The following is a 21,491-nucleotide window of genomic DNA, read 5'->3' as shown; positions in this document are numbered from 1 at the left end:
GTGGTGGTAGAGCTAGCTATGATCCAATGGCTGGCACAGTTATTTCACCCAAAAGAACAAACAAACAAGGTTTAAAGGATAAAAGGTTTTGAATTTAGGAAAATTTTGACCCAACATCTAACATTATTATAAGAAAATAAAGTGTGAAACCAAGCTGTCTTTGGTCTTATTTTTCCAATCAAACGCCACACACCCTCTGAGCTTTGGTATGCATTAGCTCATTTGCTGACGTTCATGATTTGGTCATCTTTCTAAAACTGTTATTGTTGCTTCTTAAATGAGATTAATTAAACACAAAATCTTCACCTGATTCATTTCATCCAGACACAAAATCTTTTGTACTTTGTAATCTCAAATAAGATGAGATTATAGTGAGATTTAAACTGTTTCTTTCCCCCTTCTGATCTTTACATATATTCCATGCATTTGCATAAAGCAAAAACAAAGATGATTAAACCTTTTTCGTTGCTTATGCTTTGATACCTAAATCTTGCATTCTCAGAACTTGAACACATGGATGAAGCTGTCCCTAGTTTCTTTCACTCTTGGAAAATCTTTTAAGAATAAGAAAAACTTTGATTGTTTCTTAGTACTTGATTGCAGTGAACCTGGTTGTTCAATGGGTTAGGAACAAGTCATCCTGCCCACCCCAGATGACAAGATCCTTCATCCTTGAAGATCAAACATGGCAATGGAAGTTTTCATGGAATTGCATATTCAATTTGTACCTTTTCCACAGCTGCTTTTTCAGAGTATGTAACTTTCATAATTCTTTGAAGATTAGGACTGATCTTCAAGGTGATGTTACTCAGTCAAGCAAAACGGTGCAATGAATTTGAATACAAATTGTTAGCCATGACCATAGAGTCAAGAACTGGCTAAGTCATCTGGTTGCACTCTTGGCCAAACTAACTTAGCCTATTTCATAACCAAGAAAAGTCTCCAAAAGTAATAAAAAGATATTTTTTGGGGAAAAATCAAAAAGGAAATTCTTGAAATTTAGATAAAATTTGCTTCTGTTTTGGTCAAGGACTGAGGTTGACCTAATTATCTCATGTCCCATATAGCTCATCCCCTCCCCCATATAGCTCATTCCCTCCAAAGAATAACAATCTATACAGCTAATTTAATTACGTAATTAATTATCTAAATAAAGACAAAATTCCCAAGTTTTATATGAGGGTGTCCAAGGGGTGGAAACAGGTTCCTTCTAGAAACTTATAAGATTATTTTCCCACATGTGCATTTGAGATATTGTCATGCTTCTAGATACCTTAAAAAAAAAAATTTTTATTATTTATTTAAAATCATGGTGGGATGTATGTGTTAATAACCGAAACTCATTTTTCTAGAAGTTAATGTTGCTTTCTCACTAAGCAAAAAGTGATAACTTAATTTATTTGTTAAAAGACTTTATTCATTCCTTGGGTTAATTGATTAAAGACTTTTTTTTTTTTAATTTCAGTATATGAGTCATTGACAGCAAAATTAGAAGAAACCCACGTCAAAGTCAACCAAATTCGAAAAGTCATAAGCACATGATTTCAACTGCTTAGGTTTTCTTAAGAAAATTGTTCCATAATTTTGTTACGAGAAAAGAAATCGAGAATTGTATAAAAATGAACGAGGTATAATCTATTAATATTATATTTATATTAATCAGTGCCGTAACCTCACTGATTAAATTTAAAGTTTCAGTCAACTGTTATAATCACGTTGACAAGTTTGAAATATGAAATGCGATGACCTTTTCTTCTCTTGAACATCTCTTCAATTTCGTAACCTCCTAAACACATGAATTATACAATCATATCTAATGTATCAGGTTCCATGGCACATTAAGTTAGACTTTACAATTTTCGTGTTTCCTTGTTTTAATTGTATAGATAAATATGTTTATCAAACTTTTAGAGTTAAGTTTTATGTGACATGATATGATTAAAATTTATACAATTTATAACACGTTTACATGATTAACATGATTATTATGATTAACATGATTAAATTAAAATATGTACAAGTAAAATATAATTTTATTATTCAAATTTACAAACAAAAACTATATATCATAATATTTATTAAATATAATAAAATTCAATATCAATAAATCTTAATCATTATAAAACTATTAGTATTTGTATAAATCAATAAATGGGTCATAATCGTATACTAAACGTATATTCACAACGCATGAACATGATTAAATAACTGAATAATAAACAGATGACGTGCTATATAGATATACGATAACACGATTAACTAATTGTATCGCAGACAGGTTAAGCTAGTTTGACACAATTAAAATATAATTTATTCATATCTTCATACTTAATATACAAAACCCGATTAACCTAAACTCAAACATACTTAAAATCTATGATTTGCACAAAATTTTCAAATCAAGGTTAGAGAAAGCCTAAACCCTAAGTTTTTTTTCTCTGAAGCCCAACCTAAACCCAAATTTTGCTCATTTATTTGAAGCCCAAATAGTTGTAACATCTGGTATAAGAAAACTTTTTGTGGCCCACCTAATGATAGTGTGGGCTCATTATATTTTTTTGAATCCAAAATTTGGATGGAAAGGTCCACTGGCGTGTTTGGTAGGGCGAGCCGGTGAGGTGGGAGGGTGCTCCCACCGCACTGGACCCCCAAAATTTGCCCCAAACAGGGAGGGAGTTTTTTTACAATTGCCTTTTTTTTTACGGTACAAATGAAAAACTTAGTTTTGAATGACAAAAGTTATTAAAATTTAAAATTATTTTTATTGAGTATGGTACAATTTAATAGTATTTATTATAATGAAATTAAAAAAATATTATACTCAAATTTAGTACATTTAAAAAAATAAAATAAAAAATATAATATAACATAAAGTTAATTTTATGTCACGAGTTTGTTATCTTTTTTTCATTAGCTTTATAAGATATGCATGCTTATAAATGTTTCAATATCCCTTTACGTGCCTGATGTAAGATTGAAGTCTGTTGTATACTTCCTTTGAAGTACTTATAATGACATTCATTTTCACTTAATCCAACAAAATCATCGTTGTGGTTGACCATCTTGCTTCTCCTTCTCTAAAAATGCTAATAGTAACATTCTCCTTCACTTAATTTGATCTTACTCCTATTGCCATCGACCAACTTAACTTGCCTATCTCTGGCTTGGTGTGAGTTAAGTATAGATTGATTTATTATAATATTATTTTATCACGAAATCATTATTTTATTATCAATTAATTGTGTGTAGGCGTTTACACTTACAAAATTTTCAAAATATATTGAAATATCCTCTCTACTACCATTTGTACTAAATTTAAAGAGGGAAAATACAAGAGTTGCAATCTTAACGATGTTTAAAAAAAAAAATCCAAGATATGAAGAAATATGAGCCAAAAAGTCTATTTAAAATAAATAAATGGATTTTTATTTTCACCACTTTTCTATGAGAGCTACATTTTTTCCAGGCTATTTTCCTTGCAACCAAACAGAACCAAGTCCAATCAATCATCAAAATTATCTATATACAAATAAAAAGACATCACCTAAATATCAAAGAAACTTCTCAACTCTGACGTAGAAGGCGATGAAAGGTAAAGTCTTCGTCCACTCCAATTCCAAAGACCTTTCAAGGTCAACAGTCCATTCCTCCCTGTTTCATTAGACAAATTTCACTTTTTTATCCTTTTTCCACGTTCAAATTCAAAGTTTCAAAAACCACCCAAAGCAACCCCAATCAAAAAGCAAAAACCACAAATGGCCCTTCTCTTCGCTTTCTCTTACTTTTCTTCTCCCATAAAAGCACGCCCTTTTGTTCCTTTCTTCATTTGCTTTTCTTTGAGCTTGTTTTTGAGGGAAGTGAAAAAAAGAAGAAGATGGAGAACGAAGCAATGGCGGTCGATAGCGGAGGAATCCCAACATATGGTGGCAGATATGTCCGTTACGACGTATTAGGTATCATCTTTGAGGTTTCTTCTAAGTACGTCCCTCCTATTCAGCCTATTGGTCGTGGCGCTTATGGCATCGTTTGGTAATCTTCTGCTTTTTTCTTCTATTTTGGAAGCAAAAAATACGTTTTATTTCCCTTAAAAATAAAGCTGTAGATTCATTAAATTGGTTGAATTTTGTGGTTTTATTTTTGGGATTTTAATGATTAGACAGAGCTACTTAAAGTGGTATAAAAAGAGAATTTTTAGTGACCCTTTTAGAGAAATTAACGAATATAATTAGAAATGAGCTTTGGGTTTGTTCGAGTTTGATGTTTCAACAAGTTATAATATTTACTCAGGCAATTGAATTACTAGTATAGGTGTCTCCTACCCATTAAAAAAATGCACACTTTAGGGAAAAACAGAAAACAGATTTTCATTGTTTATGGTTTATTTACTTAGATCAAGTCATTTGAATATTATATGCAGACAGCCGTATTTGCTTTCATGTGAGAGACTGAGAGATGAAAGTTTTAATTCAATATTTTGGGGTCAATGTTTTTGAATTTTGCGATTGAGAGAATTGTTGCTTTCCTTACTGCAGTTGTGCCAGGAATTCCGAGACAAATGAAGAGGTTGCGATTAAAAGAATTGCAAATGCATTTGAGAACAGGATTGATGCTAAAAGAACACTCCGTGAGATCAAGCTCCTTTGTCACATGGATCATGATAATGTACTCATTGAATTCTAAATTTTGTTTGTTTTTATTAATACATTGTTCGCTTTCATTTGTTATCATCGTGGTATACCATGGAAGAGAGATGAAGTGTTGCATTAATATTTTGCAGATTGTCAAAATCAAGGACATCATACTGCCACCGGAGAGGGAAAAGTTCAATGATGTGTACATTGCATATGAGCTAATGGACACTGATCTCAATCAAATAATACGGTCTAGCCAGCCTCTCACTGATGATCACTATCAGGTGGGTTATATGCTTATATCATTATTATTGTATAACAATGTTGTAGTTCGTGATGTTACCAGTGTCATGTGATATGTCATGTTCAATTGTTTATAATTGTGTTATGTCATGCTGCAGCATCAATGCAAGTTTTAAAATATGAGCTTATGTCTGACTATTTGAGTCTTAATTACAATTGTATAGTTGTGCGCTAGTTTAAATCAGGCTATAATTTCACAACTGTTGAAGCAATATTGTGGTTTTTGCAGTATTTCCTATATCAACTGTTGCGGGGCCTGAAGTACATACACTCAGCAAATGTTTTGCACCGAGACCTAAAACCTAGCAACCTGCTTCTCAATGCAAACTGTGATCTTAAAATTTGTGACTTTGGTCTTGCAAGAACCACCTCAGAGACAGACTTCATGACAGAGTACGTTGTAACCAGGTGGTATCGGGCCCCTGAGTTGCTCCTCAACTGTTCAGAGTATACTGCAGCTATTGATATATGGTCAGTTGGTTGCATTTTGATGGAGATAATTAGAAGGGAGCCACTTTTTCCTGGTAAAGACTATGTTCAGCAGTTGGGGCTTATTACTGAGGTATCCATCGCTCTTGACTTGTTCACTCCCAAACCCAATACTTTGGTTTCCTGGAAGAGCACTTAATATAGCGTAGTTGTAGTTTACAAAATAACAGCCATTTTTAGGCACTCGGTGAAGAAAAGCATGAAGCAGGTTGCAAATTTTTTTTGGACACTGAATACATGATAGTAATACCTGTGTATATATATATATATATTAATATTTTTCTTTTTCTTTTTTTAAATTTTTTCATAAAACAGCTACTAGGATCACCGGAAGATTCAGATCTTGGATTCCTTAGGAGTGACAATGCTCGAAAGTATGTTAGGCAGCTTCCTCGATTCCCAAAGCGGCCTTTTGCAGAAAAGTTTCCAGATGTGTCTCCTGTGGCAATTGATCTTGCAGAGAAAATGCTGGTTTTTGATCCAAGCAAGCGCATCACTGGTATGCCTTAGTATGCCACTTCAACAATGTACTTGTTTCTTGTTCCTCATTTATTTTTCTGACAAGAAACATCTGTCTTTTGATATGTTGCATATACAGTTGACCAAGCACTGAATCACCCATTTTTATCAAGTCTTCATGAGATCAACGAGGAGCCCACTTGTCCATCTCCTTTCATCTTCGATTTCGAGCAGACGACCTTGAACGAAGAAGACATAAAAGAGCTCATATGGAGGGAGTCTTTGAACTTCAATCAAGATAAGATGCTCGAATGAAGTCGCTAACAAGCATCTCCCGATTTTGTTTTATGCTGTTTTGCTTCAGTAAAGTAGGTTGGTTTTGGTGAAAAAGCTTGCTTATGTATAAATTCAAGATGACTTGTGTTCTAGCAGAAAAAAAATCAGGGAGATAGGTTCTCCCTGGAGGTATTGAGATTTGAGATGGTAGAATGGGTGTTTGTTTCTTGGGTTTATTTGGGAGTTAATGGATTCATATTATATTTAGGAATCCAATCATCTTAAGGGTGATATGTCTGTATAAAAGATGGCTAGGGTCTCTTGGCCTCTTGTTGTGTATGGGATATGTCTGTATATTTTTTACATCCAGTTTATTTTTACAAGAGAAACAATAACAAAACAAAGGGTAGCAATATATAGACTTTGTTTTCAATTTTCATGCAAACAATTCATGGGAGCACAGTGACAAATAATTTTGTACAAAAAAAAAAAAGCATTTATCTTTATGTTTTTCATGTAAACTTTGTATTTTAATAGCTTTGGTGTGAAAGAAAAATATGTATTTTACATTTTTAGAGAAAATTTTTCTATTTCGATACGTTTGTCATGATAATAATGAAATGTTCGATGTGAGATGAATTTATAAAAATGAAAAAGCATCCAATAGATATCGTTTTGTGTATGAAATGTATTTATGATTCGATTTTTAGTGAAAATTTTGTTTTATAGAATTTTTTTACGAAAATAATAAATTATTTGAAGCGATAAGAAATTATAAATATATAAAGTGATATGGAATACTTGATTTTATACAAAATAAAAATAATTATTGCATATTTTTTAATGTAAATTTATTGTTTTAATTAATTTTTATAGCACGTAAAATCAATGAAAATATTGTTCTCCCAAAACAAAAGCTAAGAAAAATATATAAAAAAGACATTAACCCACGTGGCACGATCTGATTGGAAAGGAAAGCAGAAGCTCGCAATTCTTCTTTCGTTGTTCTTCTTTTACTGTTTCGCTCGCTATTCTTCAGCAGAAGTGAGCGGCCAAAATTTCAAAGAGAGAGAGAGAAGAAGATGATTGCTCTTCAAATGTTGAGAAAATCATCGCAGACTCGATCGAGAAAGCAATTGTCGCGGCTGTTCTCCACTATCTCTCAACTTTCTTTGCAGCAATCGACGCCGTGCGTTTCCATTTTCTCGTTTGTCTTTTGGAATTTTTCCCGATAACTAGTTTCTATTTCGAGCCGTTGATTGTTTCTTTTTACGGATACAAGCAGGCCTTCTTTCGGCATTGCGTTTGATATAGACGGCGTCGTCTTACGCGGCAACACTCCCATCGGCGGCGCTCCGCGAGCTCTCCGGAGATTATACGATGACTCCGGTATGCATACGTACTTATATACGTATGTTATAAATTAATTTTGAAACCTTTATTATTAATTTCTTGTGTTTGATCGTTAATTCTTGTCTGTGCTAGAACATTAGACTCTGATTAGTTCATTTTGTTGGGCAGGTGTCCTGAAGATTCCTTTTATTTTCTTGACAAATGGTGAGTGAGTGAATCCTCTATGTTAGTTACCATGCCATTAAAGCTCTTTCATCGATCATAATTTGTTTACTTTTTCTTGGTTCCTTCCTGGCTGTTGTATTTTAAGTTTACATTGCTACTGACCAAGCACTTAAGTGAAAGATTGTTTTGTGTGTGTTATGGCTGTTAACTAGGTAGCCTTTAGGCACAAGATGGACATAGTTTTTAATTTCTGATTTTTGGTTTAATGATTGATGTAGTGTAGTCAATTAAGCATTGTTGGTTCCAACTTCCAATCTTTGACATCTTTGGCAGGAGGTGGTGTTCGTGAATCAAAGAGAGCCGTGGAATTGTCAGAGCTCCTTGGTGTAGAGATTTCTCCTTCACAGGTATTTTCCTATGAAAATGGTTATCTTTTTTCGATTTTATTCAAATCCATTACATTTTACTTTAGAGAAAGCTTTGTGGATGATGGTAGTAATGGCTAATGAAATCCGTTTTGCCTGTTTACTCATTCTAGGTTGTGCAGGGTCATTCACCTTTTAAACAGCTGGTGAACAGGTATGATTTAATTTACCAAGGCCTGTGAACGTGCTCCAAAGTGTTTTAGCAAGTATGGCACTGCATGTACTTGTTGTAAAGGCTTCTAGGACTTGTGTCTTAGTGTACTTTTCGTGGAGATAATTGTTAACTTGGAGAAAACCCATTATCTATCAATCAGTGTTTATTTATTTTTTGATAAAGAAAGGAAAGGTCCAATCAAGAGTCAAGCATCATGCTTTTCAATTATGGAATCTATTTGTCTCATAATTTTCACTAATTATATCTTCTTCTTGTTGTCATACAGGTTTGAGAATGAACTAATTGTTGCTGTGGGAAAAGGTGAACCTGCTGCAGTGATGTCCGAATATGGATTTAAGTAAGCTTTTGAGTGTGCTTCCTGATTTGTTAGTCCAGATGTTTTTCACAGCTGATTTGGGTAGAAATTCCTAATGGCTCGTGTCATTTGAATTTATATGCAGGAATGTGATTCCGATAGATGAGTATGCACTATGCTTCGAAAGCATTGATCCGCTGGCACCATACAAGAAATGGAACACCATGGAGGCTGCTGTCAACAGCACTAGAAAATGCAGCATTAAGTCACAGAGAGTTCAGGCAGCGTTTATTGTTAGTGATTCAGTTGACTGGAGCAGGGACATTCAGGTTGTCATCAACAATTTAATTATTTAATCATATCAAATTCTGTCATGTTCAGTCATTGAGAGGACCTCCTCTAGATTGACTAATTATAGCATTAGAATCTCTTTAATGTTAGGTTCTTTGTGATATTTTAAGAACTGGAGGTCTTCCTGGAAGTGAAGAAGGACCTCAACCACCTCTGTATTTTGCACATGATGACCTTAAATACCAGGTTAGTTATGATTTATTTTCTAAAATCAGTTGCTTTTCTTCATTTTTTTTGGATCCTTTTCTCTACTAGTAGTAATGTACTGATAATATACCAGTAAAGGTAGGGTGCTTTTCCTTCTGAGCGTTTTGGCATGGGAGCTTTCAGAATTGCATTGGAATCGATCTTCAATAGGTAAGGAAAGAAGGTATATGGAAAGAGGATTCTACTCTGAGGTTAGGATTAGATGATTACTATGCTTTCCTCTTAAATTTTTCTGAAAATGATTATTTCGCCATAGCCTATATTTTAGACCCCTCTAGGAATGCCTATAATTCAAGAAGCACTATATCACTCTGTCATTACGCCTTACTATTTGGTGGCAGCTTATGTTCCCTGAGATGGCTTTCGTTAATGCCACTACATTAAACTTGCAGCATTCATTCCGAAGCCCTGAGGTATACATCCTTAGGAAAGCCAAATCCAGTTGCATTTAAGAATGCTGAAGTTGTGCTAAAGCTGCTAGCCTCATCCCTTTATCATGACCATGCACACTCTGGAAGTCACGATTTCAGAACACTATATATGATAGGAGATAATCCTTTTGTTGACATCAAAGGTTCAATGCAGGTTTGTCTCTCTTGGACCGGTTGTAACTGCATATTTTTGTAAATCTCTATCGTTTAACACTGTTAATGGTGAGAGATAATACAATGTGCTTTCATGGTTCACATTCCAGGCTGGGCACCCTTGGTTTCCCATCTTGACGAGGACCGGGGTTTTTAAGGGAGATCGTCAATCTAACCATGTGGAATTTCCAGCCAATCTGGTAGGCACTTGAAACTTAAACTCAAACTCAATAATGCATCATTACCACACCAACTCTATAAGAACCTTAAGTTGTTTGAAGTAATTCACAAGGGTCTTTCTGGTACTTGTGTGGTCAAATTATATCTTTGGTTTCAATCCTAGAAATTAAGCGCCATTGTAAAACTCTTTGCTGTTTCCAATTGCAGGTTGTTGACACTGTGGAAGACGCTGTGAACTTCATTCTGAGAAATGAGTCATACGAACCATAAATTAGCAGCTGAACCAGAAGGATTAGATACATTCACCCATTCAAGTTCTTCCCTCCTTTAGATTCAATATCTTAATCGGACTCAAACCTGATATATGCTGTTTAAGAGAATTGGTTTTGATTTTTTTTCTACATTTTACTTCTCCAATTCAAAGACGTGTATTGTGTGCAGCAGGGATGTGGGAAGTAAGAATCAGATCTTGTGATGTCCAAACACAGTCATAATCTTAATTTTTTCTATTATTGTCATTAAAAATGTACGGCTGCTTAAGGCATTTACAGATTTTTCCCAGCTTTTGTTGCATCTCAACTTTCAGTCGTTCAGACCTCTTGCTGATTGTAAATGGAAAGCCATTTAAAGAAATATCTAAATCATGGGACATGAAAATCCAAGAGTATGGGATGGCCTCCATAACTACACTACAACATTCAAAATCGATGAAGGATGATGCGAGATTAGAATTTGATCACTTGTTTTGGCTGACTCCCGAGTTTCCCGAGCGCCTTGTCCAATGCAGTGTGAAAATTGACAAACGGAACCAACTCCATCCTGCAAGGAAGAGCAGAATGGTTTACATACATGAGAATTGAATAACTGATGGAAAGTGAGATCATCTACGAAAACATACTTGTATTTCAACTTCCCCTCCTGTGCCAGGCACAGAAGGTAATCTACCATATCTCTGCATTCTTTCGCTTTATCTGCACTTAACCATTTCTGTAGCCAGAATCCTCTCAAGGAAAGGTCCTGCAAAGATATAGGAGAACACAAATACTTTCTAAATTCAGAAGCTACTTTTATTCTACGTGAAATTATGTAATACTTGGACAAACAGCAGCACATCACTAAGCTGCAATACGAAAGAAGACAGGTAAGCCCTGGTTTACCTTGAATATGAACGATGATGTTGATACAGTGATAGGCTTCTTGGACATTCCACCATATGTTACCATGGTTCCTCCCTGCCTGAAATGACAAATTAGTTAGCATTCCAAGGGTAGTTTGATTTTTACTAAAAGGAAATACACAAGGTCCTCATGTTGCCAGACCTTAAGAACTTGAGAACCAAAGAAGCAGCGTTTCCCCCAACACAGTTGAATCCCAGAGTAGGTTCAGGTATATTTGACTAGCATGTCAATTACAAGTAAAACAGAAAAGATGAGCGAACAACCAAAAAATACAACTAATAAAAATAACAAAAGAAAAATGAATACATATGTGGAAGAACAAATATCTCCCTACAATCAACAGTAGTGTGTCCATAAATGATGATACCAGAAGGCCCTTGACATTCTTCACTTCTAGTTGGCTCTCAGTAAACACTTCATCAGCACCGAAAGCTTTTAATCTTTCTTTTACTTCTTCCGACCCAGCCCTAAAGCAAGCAGAGGATGGTAAATAAAGATGCGCTGGAAAAAATTGCACGCATCAAATTGCAGAACACTAATGGATAAAAAAATACAATCAATGAAACCATTTAACACAAAATCTGTGCAGTCAATGACAGTCAACTTCCTCCTTAACTAAATACCACAAACTGATGACACCATCTAAGTTAAAAATAAATAAATAAATAAGTGTGATGACAAGCTCATGTCAACAAGAAGCTAAAGTCTCATACCGCACCTGTCCCGGATAATGTTAATGCTATGGATGCCACGAAATCTTGCAAGCTGGATTACACATTGTCCAACGATGCTTGTAGCCCCATTTTGGACAATGGAATCTCCTGCTCATACAAGTATAATCAAGAAGAGCAGGAGATGGAGGCTTGAAAATGGTCAAATACCACGTCAACAGCTGTAGTACCTGAGTTTAAAGTTACGAAGTCTTCGAGCATTCTTAAAGCAGTCAAAGGATTAACAGTAACTGTTGCAGCATACTCAATTGGTGAATCTTTACTGATTTTATGCCACATATCCTGGTCCTTCACAACATAAGTTTGCCATGTTCCTGCCAATCAAATTTTCAGTTGACCTTAGCACTCAAGCAGAATGAATAAGATGTGTCTGAAAGCTAATTTTTCTATTATACTGCAAGAAACTATATCTTCATTATTTTAAAACATCTAAATGAGAAAAACGAAAGAAACTTCAACCAATTTTGTTAAGTTGAAGATAGGACATCGAAAGTCGCAAATTTCCCAGCTTCCCATCAATTAATAGGCAAAAATGCAGCATCTTGCAACTTTCGACTATTAGTAAATAGAAAATTCCCTTTTCTAAGTCTCCTTACTCCAACAAATTCAATCACATCTCTAGAGTTAGATGTGTTAGACTAAATTGCAAAAACACCAGCCATTCTTAACCCATGCCCCCCTGTTTTAAGCTTTCACATTCCAACATAGAAGTGATTTGAGATATGAAATTCAGCACCAAAAATTGAAGATACATAAGCTGAAAAACTTGTAGAATTATTGATTTTAAGCAAGTTGCATTCAAAGTAAAGTTAACAAAGGCATAGCAAAAGGTGAAAAGAACAAACCTGAGGAGGGAGGGGAAGGAATGACCAAATCACCAGCCGAGAGACCCTTAACCGCAGACCCAACAGAATATACTTCTCCAACACCCTCATAGCCTCCAACTGCTGGCACCTGTGGCCTCACAGGGTATACGCCTACACACCAAAAATTCACTTCTTTATCTAAAAAAACTTAAAACTATTACTATTTTAAACTACCCAATTCAACTAAATCAAAGATAAAACAGGTTTTAATCAAATGAAGTAAAACCCAAGTCGGCAAGATGGAAAAGAAAGCCAAACCTTCAATACGGTTAATATCAGAGGGATTGATAGGAGCAGCTAACATTTTAACGCAAACTTGATTCTCCTTCACTTCTACTGGGGATAGCTCTATCACTCTGCAAAGATCAAAATAAGGAATAAAAATAAAAAACAAAAAGAGAAAAATGAAGTCGAATTGGTGTTTCGGGGACCTGGTAACGGAGTCGGGTGGGCCGTGGTGCTCGTACACGACTGCTTTGGAAGGCGGAGACATGATCGTCGATAAAGCCCTTACAGTTTGGGCCTGTTGCAAACTCCCGGAACGACTCCGTTGCAGACTCCATAAACCGGCGTTCACTGCTTTTACCACTACTGTTCTCGCCACAGCCATTTTTTAGCTAAAGAGAGCTGAAACTTGCCTGGAAAAAGCAAATCACCCAGAAAATAGAAAAGCGTGGACGTCGTTTAGGAATACGTAAGCCCACTGACCATCTGGACCTGTCTGGAATAATCCGACATGGGCCCAATCTTGCTGGAGAAAATTGGGCTAAGGTTAAAGGGTCGCCAGTTCGGAGCAACTTGATATTGGATCGGACCATTGGCATCAATCGATTGGGCCCAACTGGGCAAAGCTTACCATATTCTTTTTAATTTAAATACATTATTACTTATTCGCATGTAGAACTATTAATGAGTACGTTATAATAGGATATATTATACTATTCGACCCGATTAAATAAAATTAAAATATATTATAATTGAGTTTGGTAGTAAAACTATTATCTATAACGGGGTTTGGGTAGTGGTCTTAGGATATCTATCATCTCAATTATAAATAATAATTTTTAATATTAAATTTTAATTTTATATTTTATTTATAATTTTTTATAAATAATATAATATGTACTTAAATTCATTAATTATTCTAAATATAATTTTAAGTTTTAATTTTTACTATGAACAAACTATAATTTATTAATTTAATTTACATTAGTAATATATAAAAATTACTTTAAACTTATTTTAATTACACATTTACATGTGGTATGTAAGATAATAGAATAAGAGTTTGGGTAATAATATAAAAATTTAATCATGTATTAATGGGATTCGAGTATTTTTTAAAATAATAAAGTTCAGGGTACCTTATAAATAATAAAATTTGAGTTTAGATATTTCAAAAATAATGACTATCTTACTCATTGACATTCTTAATCATAGTGTTGTCTCATAAATGTTTAAAGTTAAAAGTTTAAAATTTTTTCAAAATAAATATTTATAAAAACATGAGTAATTATGTTTGAAAGTTTTTGTTCTTAAATTTATTTATTAATAAGATAACAACATTTTATTTTATAATAATATATCAAATATAAATTCATATATATAAAGTTTTCAAACATAACCAATTTTTTTATATAAAAAATAACATAATTTTCCTTAAATATTTATTTTGAAAATTTTTTAAATTTTTAACTGTAAACATTTATGAGACAACACTATGATTAAGAATGTCTATGAGTAAGATAGTCATTATTTTTGAAATATCTAAACTCAAATTTTATTATTTATAAGGTACCTTGAACTTTATTATTTTAAAAAATATTCGAATCCCATTAATACATGATTAAATTTTTATATTATTACCCCAACTCTTAAAATTTGCCACTAATGTCCAAATATTCAGTTGTGGCCAAAATGGGAGTATTCATGGGATAAAACAAAAAATAAAAGGATAAGAATTACAATTTATTTTTTATATTAAAAAGGATAAATTAAAAAAAATATGGATAAGGTTTTGAGCACGTGACAAACAAATTTCGGCGAAGGGTATTCTCGTCACTAGCCAAAAACGACCTCGTTTTCTATCTAGGGCTTCCAATCCGTCCCCATGTACACGCAAAACGAAGACCTTTTAAGGGGCCGTCGAGGGAGCCACGTGTCCTGTCTTCAGATCTGAGAGCATCGATTTAAGATTCGGCTCTTCGACGCTATGCTCCCAGCTTTTGATCTTGTCCACGTCATCCACCATCAAAGGCTCGCACATCGACTGGTGGAATAGGCCCACCTTGCCACGTGAACACCTTAACATCTCCCCACCTTCATTTGTTACACGTCGGCAGCTCCCCCCAGAATAATATCTTCTCTCTCGCTCTTCCATTTCTCTGTCTAAAAACTCTTTTCTTTTTTTCTTTTTATCTCTCCCATTTTATTTTTATTCTTTTGCCAGTCAAGCTTTTATCTTTGATAAATTTAATATTAAAAAAAAGAAAAAAAAGTTTTGTAATGAAAAAAAAGGGAAAACTCCACTAGCTGGTTTATATTGAAAACCGTTTTTGATGATAAAAAACCAGATTAAAGTAGAAGCCAACTGGTTTTTCTTGCATGAGAGCTTCTAATGGCTGCTTGCTGTTCCATGGACAAGCTATTAAGGTGTCAACTTTCATCTTCTTTTCATTTTTTTTGGATATTTTTGGTAGGGTTTTTCTGCTTGAGTAAATCTACTAGGACCCTTTTTTTTTTTCGATGTGTTTAATTCAATGCTTTGTTTGGCAGCTGAGAAAAGGTAGATGATACATGAGAGAAAGCTAGAGGCTTCACTTGGTTGCTCTGTAAATGAAACAAGGATTCATTTTTTTTAATATCTTTTTTAAAAATGTTTTTGTTAGATATTTTGGTTATTTGAAGTGTGATTTAAGAAGGGTAGTCTTTCTTTTTTTAATTATTATTTTTAGATCTGATGTTTGCTTGTAAATGTCTTTGATTTGTTTAGAGATTGAATTGAAAGTTCAGTGGTTGTTCAGAAGCTATTAGACTTTATATTTTCTGCAGCTTACTGCATGCAAGTTTTAATTTTAAGTATAGATGATTTAAGATGATTTCATCTTCTGGGATTGTTTGCAATTTCAATCTACTAAATATTTTAGGACTAGGACTGCCTATTTAGTTTTTTAAATTTAGCTTTGGATGTATAAAGATTCTAAAAGTTTGTTGGTTTTTAGCGTTTTGTATTAAATGGAGTATGGTCAGCTGTGTTTCTTTTCTCAGCTTTTTGAACATTTTTACTTTCTTTGTTGTTATTGGTCAACTCAATTGTTTGCATTCCTCCCATAATTGATGTTTTGAATCTGGTTGATTGGAGCAGTATCAGTGAACGATGATGGTTTTGAGGATAGGTGGGAAACAGTATGTGTCACGAGCAACAAGAAGCAAGGAACGGAGTAGTGAGTGAGGGGCAAGGTTTAGGTTCATCTGAGGAAGATGAGTCAAGGGTTGTTGAGAGAACTGTAAATGTAAACAATGGGTCCTTGGGAGCAATTGAGGCATGTGATGGATTGCAAATACCTCAACAACAACCTCAAGGTTCCATGGTACTTTGGGAGAGGTTCCTCCCTATTCGGTCCCTCAAAGTTCTCCTTGTGGAAAATGATGACTCAACACGCCATGTTGTGAGTGCATTACTACGGAATTGCAGTTATGAAGGTGTGTATATGTGTTTCTTTCATTTGGTGGATTGAATGTTGAGGACTTAAACTCTTAAAGGTGTTGCTTTGGTTTCCTGATGAGATAAAATTGCATCGGTAATCCTACCATGAGTTTTAAGATAATAGAATAAATAGTATGGTAGAAAGATCATGCTGTTTCTACTTTCATTCTGAACGAATCATCTATTGTTTGTTGAAGAGGTAAACTTTAGGAATATTTGCATAATGTGGTTTAGATTTCTTTACTTTGCACCATACAAATGGGTTGGGATGGTTCAAGCTTTAAATGGTGTTCAATGGGCATGCCACTGGAACTTTTACAATTTCAGTTAAAAGAACCTTAAATGAATGAATTTAGGGTGCTTTTATATTTTATTATGTGAAAGGCCATTGGAGAAGTTACACTGTCTATGACTAGACATTCGTGTTCATTAAAAGCCCTAAGAAGTTGAAAGTCAAGCTTAACCACTCTTTCTCCCGCACATTTAAAACCTTAAAATATGGTCTTGGCAGTTACGGCTGTTGCAAATGATCTTCAAGCGTGGAAAGTCCTAGAAGATCTGACGAACCACGTTGATATTGTCCTGACAGAGGTAGCCATGCCTGTTTTATCAGGAATTGGTCTTTTATACAAGATTATGAACCACAAAACTTTCAAGAACATCCCTGTGATAAGTAAGTATCATTCACTAGCAGTTTGAAATTGTTTTAATTGAGAGGTAAGGTCTAATTTTTAATCATTATTTCTGGCTTTACGCATATAATTATCACCACTATTGACATGCTGTAAATTTGCAGTGATGTCATCTCATGATTCTATCAGCCTAGTCTTTAAATGTTTGTCAAAGGGTGCAGTTGATTTTTTAGTAAAACCTATTCGGAAGAATGAACTTAAAAATCTCTGGCAGCATGTTTGGAGGAGATGCCACAGTGTGAGTTCCGCTACATCTCTGCTTCAAATGTGATTATGTCTTACGAATCAATTGGATTTTGGCTTCATTGTCAGTATATATTCAGAGATTCAATTCACCTTCCCTAGAAAGTGCTGATGCACAAAATTTCCCGGGAAACTTTACGTCTTTTAAAAGCAATTGATTCAGGTTCTTTAAACTTATGTTGTTCCAAATGGTGGTTTTGTCTAGTGGAATTGTATGTCTTATTTCTTATTGTAGTGTTGCCATCCAGTTCAATGAAGGCAATGAGTTTTAAAGTATCTCCTGAATTTTGGATTAATATCTCATTCTTTCTTAGTCTAGCGGCAGTGGGAGTGAAAGTGGAACCCAGTCAAAAAGGTATATTAAGTCAAAAAGTAATGATGAGTCTGAGAATTATGCTGGCAGCAGTGATGAGCATGATAACAAGAGTGATGATCTGATTGTCCATGATGGAAGCGAAAATGGGAGTGGCACTCAGGTAAGGATATGCAAATAGTTGTAAGTTACACAACTAAATGGGGAAAACTTAGGGGGAGGGATTATTACTGCAATTATTAATCTTTTCAACTTTTAACATCTGAGATCTAGGATATTACTGATAGTTATGGTTAAGATTGTTTATACTCTTTCTAGGGTTCATGGACAAAAAGGGCAGCTGAAGCTGAGAGCTCTCAGCCAATGTCATCCTCAAATCAATTGCCTGATGCTCCTGATAGCACTTGCGCTCAGGTGGTCCATTTAAAGCCTGAAAAATGTAGGATTCAGTGGGTATGTGTTACCAAGGCAAAAGAATGCCAAGAACAGCATCAGTTAGTTGGTATGCCTTGTGATATTCTGTTTTGATCATTTAGATCTTTCTTTCACTTTTTCTTGTTTGTGAATAAAGCTCTATGCACTTGTTTTCTAGATGATGATGCAGAGGGCAAGGACGTGGAACTAAGAGTTAAAAGAAATCCAGAACTGCAAAGTGGACATCAACATGAAAATCTACCTACTCATCAGGAAAGCATAAAGCAGAATGGATTGCCTGAAGCAGAATGCAAGCAATTTGACAGCAGACAGTTGGAGCACCAGAATGAGAACATAGCTGGCAAGGATCGAACCCCTAATGTAATTAGTGCAATTTCCAGCTGTCTCAATCAACAAGCTGAAAGCAGAGATTCTGATGCCCCCAATGGCCCTTCTTATATCCCAGAAGTCAAAGATGGAACATGCCATGGGTCTGGAGAAACACCATCACTTGAACTGACTCTTAAGAGGCTACAAGGAGCAGCAGATAGTCAAATCGCTGCCAATGATGAGCACAATGTTTTGAGACATTCTGATTCGTCAGCTTTCTCAAAGTAAGAATGTTACTTGCAGACTCTAAACCACATTATTGCTTTTAACATATTACAATCAAACTTGAAATCATTCTTCTCACTTTCCTTCCTTTCCTGTACTTAATATGCAGATACAGTACCGCATCCTCTGCTAATCAGGTATGGTATATAGCACTCAGGCGGCAAGTATAGCGGATGTCAATGTTTTAATCACTGCAAATTCACAACATTTCCCCTTTTCCACTTAATCACTTGCTTGCATGTTGCTTACTGCAACTATTGTGCTGCCAATGATATGATAGTAAAACCATAAAAAGAGTGAGTCCATAGGGCAAGACTCTTTGAGTTGGTCTAATTTTGGTTTCCCTGATTCCAGGTTCCCACAGGAAATGTAGGAAGCTGTTCTCCACTTGATAATAGTTCTATTACAATGAAGACAGAAACAGTGCGCACTTTTGCATCTCAATCAAATGGGATTCTTTTGAATCAGCCATCAATTGGAAGCAGCAACAAAAATGATGTTATCACCGCTGCTAAATGTGCCAGCTCAAAGCCAGAAGCTTTGAATGACAAGTGCGGGGCCATGTCAGCATTTAAACACTCTCACTCATCTTCCTTCCAACCAATGCAGAATGGTCATATTTGTTCATCACATGACGTGTTAACCGAGAAGGCAGATGATACTGGATTTAAAACTGCTCATTCACAATCGAGAAGTTCAAACCAGGTGTTTCACGTGCAGCACCAATGTCATCTCCACCAAGTTGAGAAAGAGCAGCATCAGTTGCAGCCAGACCATGATACCTCACTGAAGATTATGGCTGTAACTGCTCCACAATGTGGATCATTCAATGTGTTTGAAGGGCCCTCTGAATGTAATATTATGAACTATAGTGTAAATGGGAGTGCCTCGGGGAGTAACTATGGCAGCAATGGACCTAATGGGAGCAGCACTGCTTTAAATGCTGAACAGGCAATCATGGAAAGTGAAAATGGGGCAGCTGGTGCAATGAGTGGGAGAAGCAGCGGTAGTGGAGCAGATGAAGATAGGGTTGCACAGAGAGTGGCTGCCTTGACCAAATTCCGTCAGAAAAGGAAAGAAAGATGTTTTGAGAAGCGGGTAATTCGCTTTTTCATTTATGTCTTTGCAATAGAGCAACAATATGGTTTGCATAGTAACTGTATAATTGTCTTAATAAATCAAAGAGTTTGTTTCCAAGTTTCAAATTATGTCATGTTTACCTTATTGGATAGGATATTCATTTCTAAGTGTCTGAAAGTTTAATGGATGATAGGAATTGGACAGCATCATCTCACACCTGGCTAGAAGCATATAACGGATTTGCATGATCCAACCAGGAAGTTGTAAGAATGTCAATTATAGCGTTGAGGATAAATTGAATTGATGAAACAGAAGTAGTGTTTACATGGAGTGATACACGAAGTGATTCATTTCTTTTAACTCTCTTCTGAATGTTCTTAAAATAGTTTATAATGGGTTCACTTCTTATCAATTGTGTAATCCGTGCATCTCTTGTTTTTAATTGCACTCACAAAAATTGCATGTCTGCAAACAATTTGCCTTATTACTCGGACCAACTTCTATGGATAGTTGAGCGAATATAGCAGCACTATAAATGTGAATTCAGCCTGCTGTTGATTTTTGTAAGAAGAATGTGAAGTCGGCACTTGCCTAGTAAGAGTATGATCAAACTAAGCTGCCTTCTGTGGTTCTTACTTCTCAGGTCAGATACCAGAGCAGGAAAAGGCTGGCAGAACAACGACCTCGTGTCAAGGGACAGTTTGTGCGGCAGCTAGTGTATGATGATTCAAACTGGAATGTAGATTATTGATTCATCATGATTAGTACACCTCTAAACAGTTTTCTGACTATCTCTTTGCTTCTCAGGTCTGATTCTGATGGAGGAAAAGATTGTGTGAGTAATGGCCTCGCATCTGAAGACAATTCTTCTGATAGTGTAAGATAACACAGGCAGGGTTGCAGATTGCTAACTTGACCCTTTTCCCTGCTAATGCATATAAATATTTGTAAATGAGACGAGCACTGGCTGTGTGTTTAGGGAAGGAATACATTCCATATGGACTGATGGGTTTTTTTCTCTTTTCCTTTGATGAGGGGCTAATAGTATATTGCACGAAAACAAACAATAGAATTTTAGAACTTATATGAATAGTTTGAACTGTATGTTATCATTGTAAACTATGATGAATTGCTGCATGGATGGGATAATTTCCTATTATTCTTCATGGAATTAAGCAGGCGTTGGTGTCTCTGTACTTCAAACTCTGTTGTCCTAATTCAATTCTTAACTAGAAATCTTATTTATTCTTAATAGGATGATGCAATTATATCTAACTGAAGCTCCCTCTATGGATCTTCAATGGTGGCAGTTCTTTCACTGAATCTCATGATCAGGAAATAGGCTATGTCACCCATGGTTTACAAGGTTTCAATTTTCAGACATAAGAAACAAACACCAGATGATGAATTCTGGGTTCTAGCGTCAGTTGGTCTCTGTGAATGCAGAATTCTTGGTCCAGAAACTGGATGGAAGTCAAGGGAAGTGCTTGGTCGGATGCAAAGTAAACTTGTAGGACTCATACAAATTAACTACACGACCTTGTCATTGAAAAAGTGAAATCTGCTACCAGAATAGCGGTTCTCCTTAATTAGAAAAAGGAAATACGACAAGGCAAACCGTAGAAGGCAGGAAGGTTTATATAGCTGAAAGGAGGGCCTACACTCAACTTCAAACCAAACCATGACCTCTTTTTTTAGCTGTTGCTGACTCATTTAACAGCTTGGGCCATTAGAGAGTTTGTGATAAGCAAAGAATTTGC

General features: G+C 35.2%; 4 protein-coding genes across 5 annotated transcripts; 3 read left to right on the top strand and 1 right to left on the bottom strand.

The window, feature by feature from the left end:
* Positions 1-3,725: 3,725 nt before the first annotated feature.
* LOC18590823 (mitogen-activated protein kinase homolog NTF6) lies at positions 3,726-6,591 on the top strand. The gene is made up of 6 exons (XM_007016574.3): positions 3,726-4,029; positions 4,533-4,662; positions 4,778-4,915; positions 5,164-5,496; positions 5,739-5,922; positions 6,022-6,591. The coding sequence occupies exons 1-6, from the start codon at positions 3,875-3,877 to the stop codon at positions 6,195-6,197; spliced, it is 1,116 nt and encodes a 371-aa protein (XP_007016636.2). The 5' UTR covers positions 3,726-3,874; the 3' UTR covers positions 6,198-6,591.
* A 606-nt stretch (positions 6,592-7,197) lies between these two features.
* LOC18590822 (hydrolase family protein / HAD-superfamily protein) lies at positions 7,198-10,472 on the top strand. The gene is made up of 12 exons (XM_007016573.3): positions 7,198-7,347; positions 7,444-7,547; positions 7,680-7,715; positions 8,010-8,083; positions 8,215-8,255; positions 8,542-8,613; positions 8,717-8,900; positions 9,013-9,108; positions 9,212-9,279; positions 9,522-9,714; positions 9,824-9,913; positions 10,101-10,472. The coding sequence occupies exons 1-12, from the start codon at positions 7,241-7,243 to the stop codon at positions 10,161-10,163; spliced, it is 1,128 nt and encodes a 375-aa protein (XP_007016635.2). The 5' UTR covers positions 7,198-7,240; the 3' UTR covers positions 10,164-10,472.
* On the bottom strand, positions 10,385-13,315 carry LOC18590821 (Polyketide synthase, enoylreductase family protein). 2 transcript variants are annotated; one of them, XM_007016571.3, is made up of 10 exons: positions 13,100-13,315; positions 12,927-13,024; positions 12,648-12,779; positions 11,973-12,116; positions 11,790-11,892; positions 11,406-11,538; positions 11,213-11,289; positions 11,051-11,129; positions 10,792-10,910; positions 10,385-10,712 (listed from the first exon to the last, which is right to left on the bottom strand). In XM_007016571.3, the coding sequence occupies exons 1-10, from the start codon at positions 13,276-13,278 to the stop codon at positions 10,619-10,621; spliced, it is 1,158 nt and encodes a 385-aa protein (XP_007016633.3). In that variant the 5' UTR covers positions 13,279-13,315; the 3' UTR covers positions 10,385-10,618. The 2 variants fall into 2 exon arrangements, with proteins under 2 accessions (XP_007016633.3, XP_007016632.3); XM_007016570.3 differs by having other exon boundaries at positions 11,439-11,538.
* A 1,730-nt stretch (positions 13,316-15,045) lies between these two features.
* Positions 15,046-20,934, top strand: LOC18590819 (two-component response regulator-like APRR7). The gene is made up of 11 exons (XM_007016567.3): positions 15,046-15,320; positions 16,033-16,370; positions 16,886-17,047; positions 17,171-17,304; positions 17,624-17,785; positions 17,941-18,124; positions 18,215-18,650; positions 18,761-18,788; positions 19,006-19,749; positions 20,375-20,448; positions 20,539-20,934. The coding sequence occupies exons 2-11, from the start codon at positions 16,076-16,078 to the stop codon at positions 20,615-20,617; spliced, it is 2,298 nt and encodes a 765-aa protein (XP_007016629.3). The 5' UTR covers positions 15,046-15,320; positions 16,033-16,075; the 3' UTR covers positions 20,618-20,934.
* Positions 20,935-21,491: the final 557 nt, after the last annotated feature.

The sequence above is a fragment of the Theobroma cacao genome, chromosome 9 (assembly GCF_053813885.1).
Source record: "Theobroma cacao isolate CCN51 chromosome 9, ASM5381388v1, whole genome shotgun sequence".
NCBI lineage: Eukaryota > Viridiplantae > Streptophyta > Magnoliopsida > Malvales > Malvaceae > Theobroma > Theobroma cacao.
This window is presented reverse-complemented; position numbering and strand designations above follow the sequence as displayed.

Coding starts and splice junctions, on each gene's coding strand:
- LOC18590819 (XM_007016567.3), top strand. CDS start 16,076: ATGTGTCACGAGCAACAAGAAGCAAGGAACGGAGTAGTGAGTGAGGGG. Junction 17,786..17,940: donor AAAATGGGAGTGGCACTCAG/GTAAGGATATGC, acceptor TACTCTTTCTAG/GGTTCATGGACAAAAAGGGC. Junction 18,651..18,760: donor GATTCGTCAGCTTTCTCAAA/GTAAGAATGTTA, acceptor CTTAATATGCAG/ATACAGTACCGCATCCTCTG.
- LOC18590822 (XM_007016573.3), top strand. CDS start 7,241: ATGATTGCTCTTCAAATGTTGAGAAAATCATCGCAGACTCGATCGAGA. Junction 8,084..8,214: donor TAGAGATTTCTCCTTCACAG/GTATTTTCCTAT, acceptor TACTCATTCTAG/GTTGTGCAGGGTCATTCACC. Junction 9,914..10,100: donor TGGAATTTCCAGCCAATCTG/GTAGGCACTTGA, acceptor TTCCAATTGCAG/GTTGTTGACACTGTGGAAGA.
- LOC18590823 (XM_007016574.3), top strand. CDS start 3,875: ATGGAGAACGAAGCAATGGCGGTCGATAGCGGAGGAATCCCAACATAT. Junction 4,030..4,532: donor GGCGCTTATGGCATCGTTTG/GTAATCTTCTGC, acceptor TCCTTACTGCAG/TTGTGCCAGGAATTCCGAGA. Junction 4,663..4,777: donor GTCACATGGATCATGATAAT/GTACTCATTGAA, acceptor AATATTTTGCAG/ATTGTCAAAATCAAGGACAT.
- LOC18590821 (XM_007016571.3), bottom strand. CDS start 13,278: ATGGCTGTGGCGAGAACAGTAGTGGTAAAAGCAGTGAACGCCGGTTTA. Junction 11,893..11,972: donor CTTCGTAACTTTAAACTCAG/GTACTACAGCTG, acceptor TTGTATGAGCAG/GAGATTCCATTGTCCAAAAT. Junction 10,713..10,791: donor GAGGGGAAGTTGAAATACAA/GTATGTTTTCGT, acceptor TCTTCCTTGCAG/GATGGAGTTGGTTCCGTTTG.